The sequence below is a fragment of the Anomalospiza imberbis genome, chromosome 1 (genome assembly GCF_031753505.1).
Source record: "Anomalospiza imberbis isolate Cuckoo-Finch-1a 21T00152 chromosome 1, ASM3175350v1, whole genome shotgun sequence".
NCBI lineage: Eukaryota > Metazoa > Chordata > Aves > Passeriformes > Viduidae > Anomalospiza > Anomalospiza imberbis.
The window spans coordinates 132,338,297-132,356,121 of NC_089681.1; the positions used below are offsets into that span (position 1 = coordinate 132,338,297).

At 38.5% G+C, this 17,825-nt stretch overlaps 1 protein-coding gene across 4 annotated transcripts in view; it reads left to right on the forward strand.

Moving 5' to 3' along the window:
* CACNB2 (calcium voltage-gated channel auxiliary subunit beta 2) overlaps window positions 1-17,825 on the forward strand; it is a 239,086-nt gene that overhangs the window by 5,219 nt on the left and 216,042 nt on the right. For all 4 annotated transcript variants that reach the window (XM_068212462.1, XM_068212480.1, XM_068212468.1 and 1 more), the window contains exon 2: window positions 5,476-5,568. In XM_068212462.1, the coding sequence (XP_068068563.1) occupies window positions 5,476-5,568 (93 nt within the window). The remainder of the gene's footprint in view (window positions 1-5,475; window positions 5,569-17,825) is intronic.

A 17,825-nucleotide genomic window follows, 5' to 3' on the forward strand; every position in this document is an offset into this window, starting at 1 on the left:
ACAGATTGCTCAGCAGAAATTAGTTTTCTTTTAATGGTGAAAAATAATAATCTGTCAAATACTTATTTTTGTATTATATTTGCAAGTTTTGAGAAGTGAATTATTGGTGGAGGTTTAGGGGTTTTTGTTTGTTTGTTTGGATGGATTTTTGTTTTGGTGTAGGATTTTATAAAATGACTGTGAAATGGACTTTGCAGACTATCCCTGTAGCTTATGTGAACTTGAAGACTGTATTGGAGATTCTCAATTTGATAGGACTCCTGTGGGGAAGTCCTGTCTTTCCTGAGTTTTGTCCTGATAGCAAAAGTTGTTTGTTTGGAGAAATCCAGGTTTTGAAACCTAAGCTGGGGATTCTTTTCTGCTATGGGGACATGAGTGTGTGCTCCTCAGGCAACTCCTTTGCTGAAGGTGTGTCACAGAGCAGGGTGCCTCTCACAGGGCTGTGCTGATGTTGACCACAGAGGGTGTCTCAGAACCCTGCTCCTGAGGTGGAGGCAAGCCAGGATATATTGCTGTATGCTGCCTTGCCCTCATTCCTGTCATGGAAGGGAGCTGTGGATTAGTGGGGAACACATCACCAAGGTCTATGTACATCTTCCAGCCCATGGCTGTGTGGTCAGGAAGCTGACCTCTACTCCTTTTTGAGATTAGTATGATTTGTGGTGCAAAAATCAGAAATACTGAAGTCTTTTTCTGTTGAGTGAGAGTGTGGGGGGGGTTGCAGCTATGCAGCTGATGATGGAAGGTTTAATTTCTGAGTGGTGGTAAGCCTGGCCAGTGGCCCGGAAGGGCCCAGGGGGTCTGACCTGCAGGAACATTTGTTTCCTTGTTGTAAGGAATTGCTTAAAGAGGCAGTGGCTGTTCCTTTAAGGAAAGGATGAAGCTGGATGCATATATTCTGCACTGTCCTGATGTGCTGTGTATGGAACATGTGCATCTTTAAATATTTTTTAAGCTTTTGCATGGGAAGGAAAATACTTGATGCATATTTGCTTTTCTGACCTTCTAGCAATTCCCTAATCCTTCAGGGGGTCACTTTTTACCTTTTCAGGTGTTCTTTTGATTTTTGTCATTGGTATCTTGTTGATCTGAGATGATGTAAGATTCAGTGTAGCTCTGAAATTTTGTTTTCTGGTTTTTTCTTCTCCAATTTATTTCTTCCATCTTTGTTTAAGGACCTAACTTGGTGTCAGTGACTCTACTTTGGTGTCAGTGCCTAAATCATCTGTACCCTTCCTTCATGAGACCAGTTTTTAAGGGTTTACCTCTGCCACCTGCCATCAGTCTCAATGGCTGGTGCTAGTTTACCTATGATAAATAGTTAAGGTTCAGACTCATCCTTTGTATAGTCCTCACCACTGCTTTGCTATAAAATACCATTAGAGTGGTTACTGGTGAAGGGCATTTTAAGACTCCCCCTGAAGAACAGTTCCCTGTTTGTAGATAGTTGGTAATTTTAAATGTTTTATATTTCCTCTTCCACGTGATAGTATTTTGCCTGCAGGGATAAACAACACCTTCTGCTTGTCATGTGTGTTACAGGATTAAATGTTATGTGTTTTATGTGTTGAGCCAGAACCTCATTAAAATTAAAGTTTCACTGAACAGCATTGATCTCATCTGTTTGCAATAACAGGTAATTGTACATAAAACTGTTAATTATCAGGAAACTGCAGTGTATGCCTTTAATACTTTTTATGATTCCCATATTTCACTTGATTACATGGGTTGAATAACGGTTGCACAATGTACTTTCTAATAGGAGTTGGAAAGCAGAATCTTTCTTTGCTTTGTTAAATCTTGGTGGATGAAATAGTTTTTACAAAACTACTTTGGCGTGTGTTTGGTTTTGGTTGTTTTTGGTAGGGTTTCACATTGTTTTCCAGGTATTTTGAGAAGCTTTAGAACATAAATGTTTGTGGTTTATTTCTTGTTTTTGGCAACTCAGCCAATTTTAAAGGAATTTTACACCTCTGACTAATAAATGAAGCTGCACTTTTGAAATTGTAAACACATGTGTACGTAACTTTATATTTGAGTAAGATGTTCTGCTAACATCCAGTAAGAATGTTACTATCAGCAAACTTCTTATGGACAGGCTTGTTCACAGGGCTGGAGTCAGTTGTAACCAGATCAGCTGGGCCAAGTGATGGTGTGCTAGCCCTGCCCTGCTGGGTTTGGAGGCTGCCACCCCTGGGCACTGTGTACTGGGGTGCTGAGGTGTTGGGTCTGCAGTGGTTGTTCTGTTAGCTACAGCTACCACACAGGTTAGGAACGACTGCCCCGCGTTGCTGCTCTTACTGGCCAATGTCCTCTTGTCGTGATTCAGCCCTTTATTTTTAGCTGCCTAATTGCAGCCAGCTGCTGCACAGAACACAGATAAGGGAATGTATTTTAACATGAAAATCACAGTAACACACTGGGCAAAACTATTCTCTTTTTTTTCCCCTGCGAATTGAAAGTAACTGATATATCACTACTTCTTTTATTTATGTATTTATTTATTTACAAAGGCCTCATTCTCACATTAAGATCTTGTGGAAAAAAAATACACATGAAGAAGCAAAATGTAATGACTGTGACAGGATGAGTATTCAAGCTTCTCCTCATGGCAGAGTTAATTAATAATTTTTAATAATATATAAGATTGTTTTGATTATGGGAAGCTAATCTCATCTTCAGAATAAAGTTTCAGGCATTTCTGACTGTGGTAGTAAGCTTGAAAGGCAAAGAAAACAAATGTACTCCCCAGTTAGCATCCTTTAAAATAATGAAAAAGTCATCAAATCCCAGTTTTCCCACATACAAAAGTTGTCCCCCATTCTTCTGACTGAAGACTGCCCAGAAGAAGCAGCGCAAAGAAGCAGGTGTAAAACTGACTCTGCCTACAATCTGTAGCCACAGCCTGCCATCATGTCAACAGGTTTTTTGTGTTTAAAGTTAGTATGTAGCTCATGCTTCTGAAGAGTTTTCACTTACAGAACAGTAGGACAAAAATGTGCATGTTGCTGTGCACAAAAAAACCTCCTAAAACTGAAAAATCAAGGTGATTTTTAGCCTGAGCTGCATTTGCTGTGATGTTGCCAGAAATAAATGCTTTTAGTCATTGCTACAGATATAAGGCACACTTCTCTATCTGTACTTGTAAGGTATTATTTTTCTGCACTTATTTGTTTTATCCTCATCACTCTAGACTCTGTCCTGCTCTTGCCTCTCATAATTTTTTTTTTTGTTAGCATACTGAGCAGTATGATACTTTAAATAAAATAAATATTGTAGAAACCGGAGAGAAATAAAAGATATGTGACTGTGAGAGAGAATATATGTACATGTTTTTAATTATCTCCTTGGGAATGACACAATATTGTACTGTACACTATTAATGAAATTGCCTAGATCGTGTGGTCTTCATGTAGATGCTTTATATTCTTGAGCTCCTTTGTGAATGTTAGAAATTCTTTATTTTTTTGTAAGTGTATTTCTATATTCTTCCACAAAATTTCTAGGAAAGGAATTCAGAATATTTGTGGGTAACCCTAGGCGATTAACTCAATGGGGAACCATTCAGAACAGGTAAATTTTGATTTAAAGATGTTATATTTGAAGAGTACTGCTGTTAGAGACACTTTTTATGTATTTTAAGCACTTTGATATTATATTAGGTGGAATATTATATTAATTATATTATACTAGGTGGAAAAATATGGTTCTGATAGAACTGTCTATTATAACTGCAAAATATTTTTTATAATTTGCTTGTAACGGTGGTTCCAATCTACCTATTATTCTTATTGACCTAGGAAGACCTTTTCATTACCAAAAAGTTCTTCAGTTATAAAAGATTTATTTTAGAAATGCAACCATGTAAAACAATTCCTGATTGAAATTTAATTTTATATTTTGAGACCTGCTGGGTTACAGTCCTAGACTCATCAGAAAGTCCTATTTTCACCCCCATGATCTTCAACATGCTGATTTTTGTATAGTTCTGCCCTAACCAGCATGTGTAGAATCAATTTGGGTGCCTTTCAGAAATTTCTTGTGGCTGTTTTGCAATTTTGAAAAAAGCATATGAGCTTGGCAATGTATCTTTCCCATAAATCTGTTTTTTGGGGAATACAGCATTGCTTTTGTTGTAGGTCATTGTTAGGTTAGTGAGATAACAGATACTGTTTTTGCTGAGGGTGAGTGTCCAGCCGACAGAACTACTGTTCCTTGAGTCATCCTTTCTAAAAGATTGGTGCATTAGATTTCATCTAGTGCTCCAAACTCACCCAAAATCAACACAGTTACAGTTTGGGATTGTTCTCTTGCATCTGGTGGAGGCAAGTTACCTGGATTTGTCAAATGATCTGTAGTTAGTAGTGGTTATCTGTCATCCTCCTCAGATAGTCTTAGACTGCAAAATATTTAATCACACTTACGTATGTGTTACTGCTAAGAACAGCACTCAGATTTTGAAGACACGATGTTAAAAATCTGCCTGTATGAGATTTTAAGTGTTTCAGCCTGCACTGGAGCCCACTCTTCCCTACCATGACAACCTGTAAGCTCAAGCCCAAAGCTCTGAAGGTTGCAGAGCCCAGAGGTGGTGTCATGGCAGAGTTTACAGTCTACACAGTTTGCGCTCCCTTACACAGAAATAAATGGTTGCAAATAATAGAGTTTTGAACTATTTCCTTTTCCCCCTTGTAATTTAATGTAAAAATATTTATGATGATCCATGTTTAATGCACAAAAAGTGGCTTTTTGTGGACACATGTATGCATTTGCTTTGTTTCTAAACCATGATTTTCTGTATTTCTAAACCATAGTTTTAAAATTTTGTTTCAGCCAATCATAGGTTTCTCCATGTCTCTTTAAATTCCTGGTAGATAAAAGTAGATAAAAGATGCCTTGCTTTTAAGTAGCATATTACCCCTTTACCAGTTACACATATAGTCCTTTTTTTATTGTTATACTGCATTGACTTTCTTGAACTTATTGTAAAAAAAAATATTATTGTAAAATCTCCCTCAGTTGTAAGATTGTATCAACAAGTTGTTTGTCACTTCTTGCTGTTTGATGTTCCCTCAGCTGACTTGGCTCATAGCTGTGATGTACTGGAGAGTGCTCCAGTACATCCTTTCCTGCTTTGTTTATTTAAACTAGCTGCAAAACAAACTGTACTTTTAAATCACTGTGACTTAGGTAAATAGTGCTACATCTATGTGAGTCGGTAAATATGTTTCTGAATCCAAATGTGTAAAAAACCCAACAACATCAAAACATTTAGGGCTCAATTGACCACGCTTGGTGAGCATTTGCACATACATCCCATCAGCTACTTACTGAATATGTGCTTATTGATTGGCACAAAGCTGATAATCTGCTAGCTGAGGAGACACTGGAAGCTTTCTGTGCAACACAAACTTATGCTGTAATGCTGTTTCTCTAATCTTTGGTTTGTTGTTTTTTTTTTTTTTTTTTTAACAGTCTTACGGTAAAGGGGCAAGAAGAAAAAACCGATTTAAAGGATCAGATGGGAGTACATCTTCTGACACTACCTCCAACAGTTTTGTACGCCAGGTATGGGTTTTCATCTTCTGAAAGAATGGATGGCTTGCTGGTGTAAATGTTCAAAATATAATTTTTAATTTATTTTTTGTAAGTTGTCAACTTGGACTGATGCTGTAGTCTGAGAAATAGCAGAAGTCTCTTCTGGCATAATGAAAAATATTTGGTTGCTATTGTTTTGATCTTGGCATAAAAATACTTTTTCATTTCTCATTCCTTTCCATGTATAGTAGTTACCCTTATTTTTGTTACTCTAATGCTATCAGGTGATTAAAGCTGGAGGAGGAGGCAGAGTCTGATGGAAGTGCCTACAGTGGCAACATTTGGAAGACAGAATCAAAACCCTACCAGTCCTCAGGGTTTTCCTGCTTAAAATAGTGCTGCATGAGGCAGTGTTAACCTAGATGCTTTCCTCCCACATCCCAGTGTTATTTTAAGGCATGAGTTGGAGGGGAAATCCTTGGCAGGATTTGTCCTCCATTGCACTGATGCTGGAAGGAGCCTGTAGAAGATGGGGCAGTGCTGTAGGCTCCTGTGCCCCGGTGTCTGTGTGTCTACTTCAAAGGGAGAGATCCTGGTGGAAGCTGTGGGGATACCAGACCGGTGTGGGTACTTGCAGGACAGCTCATTCTGGCCAACAGAGGGTGTCTGGAAGTGTATCCGGAGCCCAGGATGGCTCTGGTGCTACTGAGACTGTGCTCCTGAGGGTGGAGGATGTGTGTCAATGGATGTGTGGTTGACAGCTTGAGAGCAGAAATGGTGCCCAGAGCACTACAGGGACTGAGACTGTGCAGTCTGAAACACAGTTCTTCGTGCCCAGCTTGAAGCCATGATATCATCAATGCAGACTTTGCCATCTTTTTCAGAGAGGTTCTGGAATTTGGGAATTTTCATAGCAGAATTTTGAGGGAGAGGGGGGATTTACCATAAGCAGGCATAACGCCTCCTTCTCTACTGGTTTGTTTTGCATGTTCCTTCATCCCAAATTATTTAATGACTCCACTGATGTTGCATTGATTGTATCAGTACACATCTTCTGTTTACAAAATTCTTCTACTTTGTCCTGCTGTGATTGTGTTGGTAGGTTTTGTGGTGGGCTGTGGATTTGATAAAGTTAGGTCCTTATTACATTTCAGTGTCTGTTGGACATAGATATGAAATATTAATTGATCATGTGAGTTTTCAGTTGCAGTCAACTGTATCAAGGTGGAAACCCTGGATCAAGTAAATTACTTGTTTGGGACATTTTGTCCTGTCTTAAAATACCGCGAGTCTAAGTAGTGTTTGAGAGTGGAAAGAGGATCTCTGAATTCCAAGGAATCTTTGTAAGGAATTCTGTGTTGCTGTTTTCCTTAGCTCCTTGTGGATGTTCAGTTCAGCCTGGAACATTTTTAGCAGAGTATGAGTGTTTATTTTACACCAGCTGAACATGCTTCTTTGCCTTTCTTGTTTACCTAAATGAAATCTGAAGTTGGTCTGAAGTATCTCCTCTTGCTCCTCTTGCCATGGTGAGGAGCAGGGCAAGGAGGATCCACAAGGAGGGAGATGATCAAACCAAGAAGTGATGCTGATGTGGGCTCCTGTAGTCACTGGAGATCTGGTTGTCTCTACAGAGTATGAGGCATAATTTATCAAATCTCCAGAACTGCCACAGGAAGCAGGTTTGGTGAGCTGTAGACTAAGTCTGTCTATATCTTTCTGAGGGCTTTAAAGGGAGTGTGACTTCAAGTGTAGATTTTTACAGAAGAGATTTATATATTTCCATGAAATAAAATTTAGTAGTTACTCAAGTGATGTAATACAAATGATTGGAAGATGAGTAGGCTTCTGTGAAAAATTAGATATTTCATAGATTGCTGAAGCAAAACTCAGCTTTGAAACTGTATTGTCACTGAAGATAATGAAGGGATGTTAATGGATTAATTAATAAATAAATATGTTATGTGAAATTGTCCAGAATAAATTTAAAAAAAATCCCCACAAAACATTCCTACCATGACCAGGTTGCCCAGCGTTCCAGATATTAACTGAATGGGTGCAAAGTTTTCTGTTGGCTCAGCTGTTGTGCCCTTCCCAGAAACTCTCTTGGTATACGTATTGTTTATCTCCAGATTATCTTGCAGGATATTTTACATGGTGTAAGTGAACAAAGTTGTTTTGCAAAGCCATTTATTTATAGGAAAGAACAGAAATCCATTAATTTTGTGTTTTTCCAAGATGGATGAAAATTGCAGGAAAGCAGGGCAAACAAATGGATTTAAACCCTACAGAGCCAATGACGTACCATTAATTTCCCATTATTTTATTTTAGTGCTGTATTAAAACCAAGAAATAAGTTCTTGCTTAAAAATGAATTTGTGGAGTTGTTTAATGGTGGTTTTGATCTAGACATAGGATACACACAACGTGTTTGTTTCAGCAATGCTTATGATGCCTATAGCTGCCTTTTGTTTCTCCAACCTCCTTTCCTTCCCTTGATTCCTGTTTCCTTTCCCGTTTACTTCTTAACTTCTCCTGCAACTTTTATGTGCATCTCTACAAGTACTTCCCTCTGCACTGAAAAAGGAATCCTGGGTTTGTCCTGAACATTTATCGCAAGGATCTGTCTGCATTCCTCATAAAGAAGAAAGAATGTTTGCAAAGTGTTTTGTGTCGTAATTAGTGGGCCTATCCTTAAGTTAGGGGAGCTGTGAGAGGTGTGCAGGTTCTTGTTATAAGCGTCGATGGAGAGTGGCAGTTCCTAACATAGAAATATATTGTGGCTGGATAAAAGAAGACAAATACATCTAGTCCTAAGGAAGTGTTATGCACATGGAAGGCAATTAAGGCATTTGGCAACAGCAAGGATATAGGATTCAGTCTTTTGAAGCCACAGAGCTGCTGGGCATTTAGGTTAAAGCTGCTGCAGGAGGGAGGGACTTCATGTTTATTGCTGACATTGATAAACTTTATTGTCTGGGTTTCAGTATTTCCTTAAGGACATATGCCCCTCTTACTCCAATATATATACCCGGCAACTTTCCTGCTATGCATACAATATGCTACAGTAATAAAAGTAATGCCAACTTTCTACTCTTCCTCTAATGAAACTAAATAACATTCAAATTGCTTGAAAACTCCTGCTGTTGTATAAGAAGAATGAAATGTGGTCTGCACAGCCCTGTGTGCAATGATCTTTTCCATTTAAATCTGTTTTGTGGAGTGTTGAAATAGAGCAGAACAATCTATCCAGTATTGTTTGTGATGTGTATAAAAGAAAATGGAGCAAGAGTATCTGTATATAATATACAAATTAAACCCCCATTCTTTTCAGTCCAGTTAGAGCTCTTTTGTGCTGTGAATTTTATATATTGATAGATTTTTATTATAATTTTTACTTGTGACACTATAATACATATGAGATTTTAGGGGAATATTTGGATCATGTTCTATTTGTTTGTTACAATAAAAATGTTTGTTTAGATTTGTCTCCAGCATGTTATTGATGATATTTGAGCTTAAAAAAATAACAACAATTTGGCCTTCTTTTTTTTTTTTTTTTTTTTTTTTTGCTAGCAGCTACTGCTTGTCTTTTCAATAGCAGGAGAGGGAAATTTTTTCCTCTCTGTTTTCTTGTGAAGTTGTATTGGTAATTAAGCTGTGTATTTGGAAAGCAGAAGCATCATTGCACACCAATCAGCTCCTAACTGAATGTAATAATGTCTTTAGGGAACTAAAGGACATTGTGTTATATAGTTTTCATCATCTTTTTTGAGCTTTGGAGTGATAAGCAGCTTGTTCTTACAGTTAGTTATGAAAGACTGAATTGGATTTGAGCTCTAGTTGTTGCCATTTTGACTGATGCTTGGTAATGATTTTGTTCCCAAGGGTTTCTTCAAAATACAGATCAGACAACATGTTTTGCACACGACACTATGGCACTTCCCAGGAACATTATTTTAAGAAAATTGCATGTTCTGATAGCATTACATATTTTGTGGTTGTGCTTCTGGACCTGTCTTTGTCAAGGTTTTATTTTAAATCGTAATGATTAATCAGAGAGGCAGGCTAAGTTGTTGGGATTTTTATGTATTGCAAAGGAAGATTAGATTGTGAAATAGGCTGTTGTCTATGGACTGGCTTACAGAAATATTTAATGTTTTACAAATCTGGGTTTTTTTTCCCTTTAAATATTGGCTTTATGCCTGTTGTACTGTGTTCACTCAAAAACACAGCTATAAATAATTATGTAGGGAATTCATTATTCTTCTGCTTTCCTCTAAGGACTTTTTGCCTAGCTGTGTAATTACCTATTGAATTTTATGAATGGTAAAACTAAGATTTGCTCTAAAAGCCAATTTGAAAATATTGACTTAGTTTTGCTCATAAACATGCCTCTTAATCTTGATTTCACCAGAGAACTGGGCTGTGTCAGAAATGTAATCCTCTTGTTTTAATTGCCTTTTTTCTTTCAGACATAGAGCTTAGCTTTGATTTTTAAATTTTTTTTTCCTTTTCATGAGGGGAAGAGCTTATGTATTCAGGTCATAGATGCAGCCTGCCAGTGAGGCTATGCATTTACAGGCTGAGCCACAAAGAGCGGGTGTAGAGTGGGCACAGATATTAGCTTTGGTCTTCATGCCCAGTGCTAACAATCTCAGGCTGAAAACCTGCCTGTATTTAACCTGCTAGGACTATTCCTGCTTCTTGAAGGCTATATGTGAACAAGATTGTGGCTGTCCAGAAAATCTAAATAAATAATTACAAATAGGGCTCATTTGCCAGTTAATATATTTTTACATCCTTTGTGTGCCTCAGATTATGTTTTACTTGTAGAGAGAAAAAGGAGCTTTGCAGATTTGCCATTAGCTTTTACCCATTAAAAAAATGAGGTATGTGAGGCACTTTTAGAGGTGTTGTGCAAATACTGATTGTAATACATAAAAATATATACCTGCTGCTCATCTTCATTTTCTCATCTCCTATTTCTGATGCAAATGTCTGGGGCTGTTTTGTTAGATTTTTTCTGGTCTCTTTTTGCAGATTGCATTGAAAGCCACAGGAGTGATGCTTGTGGCCTGTGGTTGCATTGAAGACTTACACAAGTGATAAATTCTAGAAAGTCTGCTTATTTCAGACACATTGAAACTGTTATTTCATGGGGTATTGATACAACTGTGGTGCCCTATGTTTTTCACCATAAATTGTAAGTTATTGAAAGAAATACATTGCACTTTGACAAAGCCAGCTTACAGTGAGGTTGGCATGGTGAGTATGATGTCTGTACTGCTCTGTTCTTCTGGTGACAGTGGGAACAACCAAACTTTCCTCTGAAGGCCACTGTGTGACTTCAAATCCTGGGCAGGCAGCGTAGTTTCGGGGTGACCTGCTGTTTATATTGAGCAATGTGAATCAGTTCTTAGTCAAATCCACTGAGACTGCCTGTGTTGTGATACTACTCCAGGAGTAGTACCGGCATGGGAAAGCAACTGTTTTTTATGTAGTTCTTGTTGTATGAAATATACCAAGTTCACAGCAGGGTGAAGAACTTAGAGCAGTGCAGGTATTCATAAGAATATGTCAGTTCAGCTGTTGATGCAGAGTTTCATTTGTGGCTCATAAATGAATAAGTAAATTGTTCTCAGTTCCTCAGTCGTGGTAAAGAGCAGTTGGATGGGGAATGGGAGGAGGACAACTTTTAGAAGAGCCTGGGTTGGGAGCATGGGGCTGGTGGAAGGGAGAGGGGAGAAAGGGACTTTCCCTTCTGACGGCACTTGTGGAGTTGCAGACATGGGGGGAAAAAAATCACATTAAGCTCATTGAGCTATAGATTTCCTCAGCTGTAGTAAGAGTTCGAAAAGTCTCCTTTTTTGGCCTGGAGAGAATAGAACAGATGCCCCTGTAAAGCATGGGATTTTGGCAGGCATGACTGGAGGAGCGATGGCTGAGAAAAAGCTGTCAGAAAGGAAGTTCATTTGTGGACTTCAGTTCTTTCATGGGCCCTTTTGTGCCTCAAATGGTTTCTAAGAATAGAAGTCAAAATGTTGCCATGTGTTAAAAAAAAAAACCCACACACCCTCTAACCAAAACAAACAGGCAAAACATCTTAATGCTCTTCTTACACGTCCATTTATGCTTCTTGTAGCAGGGTAAGAGAAAATTACGGGGGGGAAACAACTAAATGTAATTCTTTATAAAAACAGAAGGGTAGGAGCTCTCTTTATAGCCTTGAATGGGTTTGATGTTACTCTGCATGCAGCTGAAGTCAGCACATCCTTTTCCAAGCAGCAGTGGAAATTTCGAAGGTGGGGCTCATACCTGATGTCTGCTGAGATGATTGCCAGCATTGCTTTGGAGCTTGCTAAGATGATGGGTGGATGTTGAGAGGTGTCTGGAAGGTCAAACGTGGCCTGCTGCAAGAGAACAAGGGAGATGCAAGCTCTAAAGGGGGTGGGCGGCATCCCTGGAGGGGGGCAGCTGTTGAACCTCCTTCTTTGGCATTCCTATTGCTGCTGGCTATGTGCTTCTCTAGTTCTGTAAGGGAGAGGAGGAATGGGGCTTTCCAGTTGCTCAGTGTCTGCCACAACCATCACTCAATCGAATTTGGCAGCATCAGATCTGTCATTTTGTAGTGGGGCCTTCAGAAAGTGTGACAGCGCTCGTGCATGGCTGAGCCAGGGGGTTTCTGCAGGTGACAGAGCTGCTTCCATGCAGAGGACGAGGAGGAGACAGGGGCTTAAGTGTTTGGGCACGCAGAGGTGTGAGGGGTTTTTAAACATTTAGTGAAACTGGTGAAGGATTTTTGGTAAAGATACAGTTGGAGACTCTTCTATCATAGTGGATGGCATATGGAATGAGCAGAAAGCTAAACTGAGTTAGGCTTAAGCCTTTGTCTTTGGCCAAATATCTTTATAGATGCTGATTCTCTCTGACTGTCTCCATCTTTCAGCTTTGTTCTAATCAGAGTTGGCTTGCAAGAGCTGACCATCTCAAAAGCCTTACAGCTGTGCTGGAAACCTCCTTGCCTGTATTTACTGCTCCCTTTTGTGGGGTATAGCGGGAGCTCCAAGGAAAAACTATGCACTTGTAAACAGTTAAGATCAAAATTAGGAATAGGATTGAATGAGAATGAAATGTTTTGTTTTATTTTTTCCCCTTCTTCTCCCAGAAAATTCAGTATGGTTTCTAGTTCTTGTGTGCAGCATTGTCTATAAATTTGTGGTGAGATGCAAGGTTTATTATATTCTACCATAGATGTCGTATAGTAAGTACAGACATACATAATATCTGCAATGGAAGAACGTTTCTGATGCATATATTTAATTATAGTGAATATAGAGACTGTAAAATGTTTTATGAAGATAAATGCAGTATTTTTACAACTCTTACTTATGGGCCTATCTAGTTATAATTTTTTTTAACAAGGCCTTAAAATATGGGGTTCTTTTTAGAAATAACATGTTTTAAGTCACTTGCAAAATTCAGTTTATAATTACATTTAAATGCACCATAAATGATTGCTTAGTTCCTGAAGTGTTTTTTGTAATTTTCAATATTGCATTGATTTTCAGGGTTTGCATTTATGCTGTGTGGTTTTGACTGGGAACAAACGCCTAACACAAGGGAACAGTTTGATCCTCTGTAAAGCAAATGTCATCTTCTGCTCCAAAATGCAGGCAGATTCATAGGAAAGTAACTGCTGTTTGGCCAATGTGCAGCAAGCTGCTTCAGTTTCTCTCCATCGTGAAGATGAGCTGCTCCCAGTTGCTGGCAGGGCTCAGGGAGTAAAGAAAGATCCTTTGCAACTAGCCAGGGGGATTTACTGAATCTTTTGTCTTTCACAATACTCCACCAGTACATTCCTGCTTCAACTCAGGAGTGCTTAGTTTTATCCCTCAGTAAATAGATACAGTGCAAAATATATGTGCCATTTCTGTTCAGTTGGTCACAAAAATGCCGGTTTTATGGGCAGTTGCAGCAGAGAGCTGTCTTCTCTTGGGCTATGTCTTTAGACAGTACTTCCAGTTCTGATTATATGTTCCTGTATACTTGAATGTTGCTTTTTTTTGTGTGATCTCACCCAGACTTTGCTGGAATACTAGGTTCATTGAAAATATTTATTCTCCAGAACTTCTAAAATTAATTGTAAATCTTCTCAGGAATTTTAAATAATTTTTTTTTGGTTATCAAATTGTAGAGTGACATCCATGTGAGCACAATTTAGTGAGTGTTGTTTCCACTGATGGTCACATAATATTTTATTTCCCGAATATGACTGGCCTGAAAAAGAGTAGGGCCTTAAGCAAACCTAGGTATATAAAAACACTTCCTTAAGATCTGATAATGTATAATATATTAATTCTTTTTCCTCTGCCAAAGGAAGTAAGTAATTAATAATACTCTTGAGATGTGCAGTATTAATTCTAAGCACCATATAAACCTGTAGTCCCCAATGTGTTAAATGGTTTTAATCAGATGGTTTACTGATAGGATAATCAGGTCTTGGATAGGAAAGAGAAGTAATTCCTGCAAGCAGGCAGGGAAAGAGGGGAGGATGGATGAAGTGAAAAAGGCGCGAGAAAGATGAAGTGAAAAAGGAGAAATATAATTATACATGCCTTTGATATTCTTCCTCCTATTCTCTCCACTGGTGTTCCCAAGTTTTCAGTTGCTTTGCAGATTGAACCTGGGGAGTCTATTGCAGGATGAAAGATAGCCTTCTCTTTTATGCCAAATTACCTTTAATTGCTATGTCTTTTATGTTAGAAATATAGCTTTAAGCCAAGGTTGATCAGATGGCTCTCAAAAGTGTCCTTATCAGATCCTGCTTTTGCAGGGCCAGAGCTGAAGGCAGGCATCATTGCTCCTGTAGAAACAGTGAAGCATAGCTAGTTGGGCTTATTTTTCCTTCAAATGGAGGAAAGTATAGCATATGTTCAGTAATCTCCTTTTGCTACTTTTCTAAAAATGTGTTATTGCATATGTAGTTCTCTGAAAAATCAATCACTTTGTCCAACTTCTTTGACCTTATTTATTTTTTAGGAATCCTTTTGAAAACAGTAATGTGTTAAGGAAATGTTTGTTTGTAATAAGGAAAGATAAAAAACTATTTTAGCCTTTTCCTTGAAATGCTGAGAAAATTGCCATAGTTAATAATAGAGTTTAATCAGGAGTTGGTTGGTTTTAAACATCTCTTTCCAAGATTAGCTACAATTTATCCATCATCTGCCATTTAAACTGAAATGGGAAAAGGATGCTTTCCTAAGCTGTTTGTATTGTTAAATAAAATGCTAAATAATATTAATAAATGTTAAATAATATTTTATAAATAACATATAAATATGCAATAAATAATGTTAATAAATGTTAAATAATATGTTAAAGTAAAATTTCTCATGCTTAGGAGAAATGATGTCTACTCAAACTCCATAAACAGTTTGAAGACATTAAAGGTTAAAATATGTAAAATCTTCATGTTCCTCTTATTATCCGAGAAAAGTGAACAGCATTGAAATGCTATTATAGACATTGAAAATAAATGAAAGCACAACAATAGATGTAAACAATTATGTTGTTACTATACTTTGAAATATGAATTGGGAAAATTAATCAACACTTTACACAATAAATAAGTGTGATGATAAAGTATGGTGTTGAGATAAAGCCTTGGAATGAGATGACATAGCCAAGTAAAAGAGAGACAGCATCATTTTGAGGCCCAAGAAGCAGTGATTCATTGGTGATAGTCTGGAAGAATTGGCAGTGTGCCGTGTGTTTTTTTAAAGGAAATAACTCTGGAAGATTGAAGATTTTTTTCTAGTCTTACTGATTAAATGCTCATAAACAAGAGCTACTTAGAATGATACTTGAATTCCTTTCTAAATTCTCAGCCTCCGTATGATATTTATTTATTTTAGAAAGATTCCTGGCTGTTTGAAGCACATAGGAGTATCACATTTTATCTCTCTTGCTAATTTTTCCTACTCAGAGTTGAACTCACATCTTAATTAATTAGGTCCTGTAATATGCTTAAAAGTCAACATGGTAAAATCCTGTTTAGCACAGCATTTGGGATTTAATCTGGTATTCCTTCTGTCAGAAATCTACTTTCTACTGTGGCAAAGTTCATTACATCAGCCCAGAGCTCAGTCCTTACACTCAGAAAATCCTTTGGTCTCCTCTGACATGCGATGTCACGCTCTCTTTGTTATCCTACACCCTGTATTTTCTCTTAAAGCAGGGTCAGCTAAACCCTTTTTGGAAGGGTAAATGGAGCCCAAAACCACTGAAAGATGTGTATTTTTGATGCTACAACATCAAAACATTTGCAGCAGTCTCCTGCTGCAACTGTAGCTGTGGTTGTTTGATTGTTGGTGTGGCAAAGCACTTGTGAGTTGCCTACATTTAGCTAGGAGTTACTAATAGCCGGGGAAATGAAAAGATGAAATAATAATGAAAAACACTGTTCCAGTGTTTTCTTCATTAAATAAAAGAGAAAAAGTTCATCCATGGGAACAAGCATGCAATGCTACAATTTTGGGAGATGTGTGCATCATTTGTCCTTCTATCAACGCTGCAAAACAAAGGCCACAGCCTCAGTTCTGAAGGGAGTCTTCGCTGATGGTTCCCTTGGAGTTACTCTGAAATTAATCTCCTTGTACTGTGCTTCTGAATAAAGACTGCAGCATATTGGTTAGAAGGTGGCATTGATCTTTTCTGTTTTTCTAATTTTTGTGCTGTAAAGTACTAACCTGTTTAGACTTGCCAGTGCTGTTGGTTCTGCAGGCTGTTTGCAAGTAAAGACAGACCTTGGCCAGATGAAATGACTATCTATGCTGTTTCCATGACAGTTTTAATTTTACCCCATTGGAAAATCTGTAGTCAGTTAGCTTAAAATACTGGATCAATTTACACATCCAAAAAGAAGAGTCCTTGATTTAGACATTGAATGACCTCCTCTCAGTGCCTGAATATTTGGTAGATGGACTTGGGGGAAATCCCATTCCTAGGTTGTAAAAAACTTAAACAGAAAGTTTCTAGGCAGATTTTCTTGGCAGCATACATAAGATTTTATTTTTCACATTAGGAAAGTTCACTATATTTATAAGACTGGCATTATTCATGTTTTTTCAGAGCACATGCTTGAAGTCAAGCCGCTACAATTTAGAGTTAATCTGGCAAACATTTAATTCTGCTTACTCTGAGTACCACTCAGGGATCTTTTCTCTGCTACCTCTTTATAAGGGTTTTTGAAAGGTCTTACCAGCCAGCTGTGGAACAGGACCTTAACTTGTTCTTAGTTGTACTAATGGACTTCCCTTTCAAATCTGTTTAACTTTATATGCATAACTGATTTTTTTCTGTGAAAGTGGTATTTTAGTGGTCATTCAAGAGTTGGAAATACAGTTTCCCTTATATTTCCAGGAAGACAGGATCTGCCTGAAAATGCATCATCTGTTTTATTATGTAAGTTATCCCAAACTAGAACACTATGAAAATCTGAAATGTGTATAAAACCCATCTCTGCCAACTTCAAAAGTGCTTTTCATTGTTTTGCACTTGTTTGGCAGGAATGTTGTCAGCCACGGGGGCAAGGAAGGCACCCTGAGACAAGAGGGCAAGCTGCTGGAGAGCCATTTGCCAATGCTGTAGCTCCCAAACTGTGCTTGTGCTACTTTGCTGGGCCAGTGAGGCTGCCCAGGCTGCTCAGCTGGTGGCCAGGGGCCGTTTGGATGCTTTGTCCCAGCAGCCCCAGGTGTCCTCTCCAGCCCCAGGGGGGGTTGCTTGAGTGCTGCTTTGAGTCAAGTGCTGCATGCTGTTTCAGAGGACTTTAGGAACGGTCCTGTGGGGTTTTGCTATACACAGGACGGCCCCTGGCTGAAGAGTGTGGTTGAAGTCCTTACCATGCCAAAAGTCATCAAACTTGGATGCCATGGTCCCTCTGGTTTTGCCCACACTGTGGGAAGCCCCTGGGTTGGGAGCACACCCTATGTGCAGCATGGCAAGCAGAGATGCACATAAACACCATTGCCTTTTTCCTCACCCCTGCATTGTAGTTTCCCTGGAAGGGAAGCAGTTTGCAAGGAGGCCCAACATGCTGTGTGTTCCAGGAGTTTCTGAGTTTGGGCAATGTCTGGACCATTTTCTCCCTGTGACTGCTGGATGCTTCTCCCACCCACTGACACCTGTCTTGTTGACATGGATGTCTCCAGCTGCTAACAGGAGACTTCAAATCCTGTTTCCAAAGAATGTTTTGACAAAAAATGCATGGGAAAATGTGATGTCAGCAG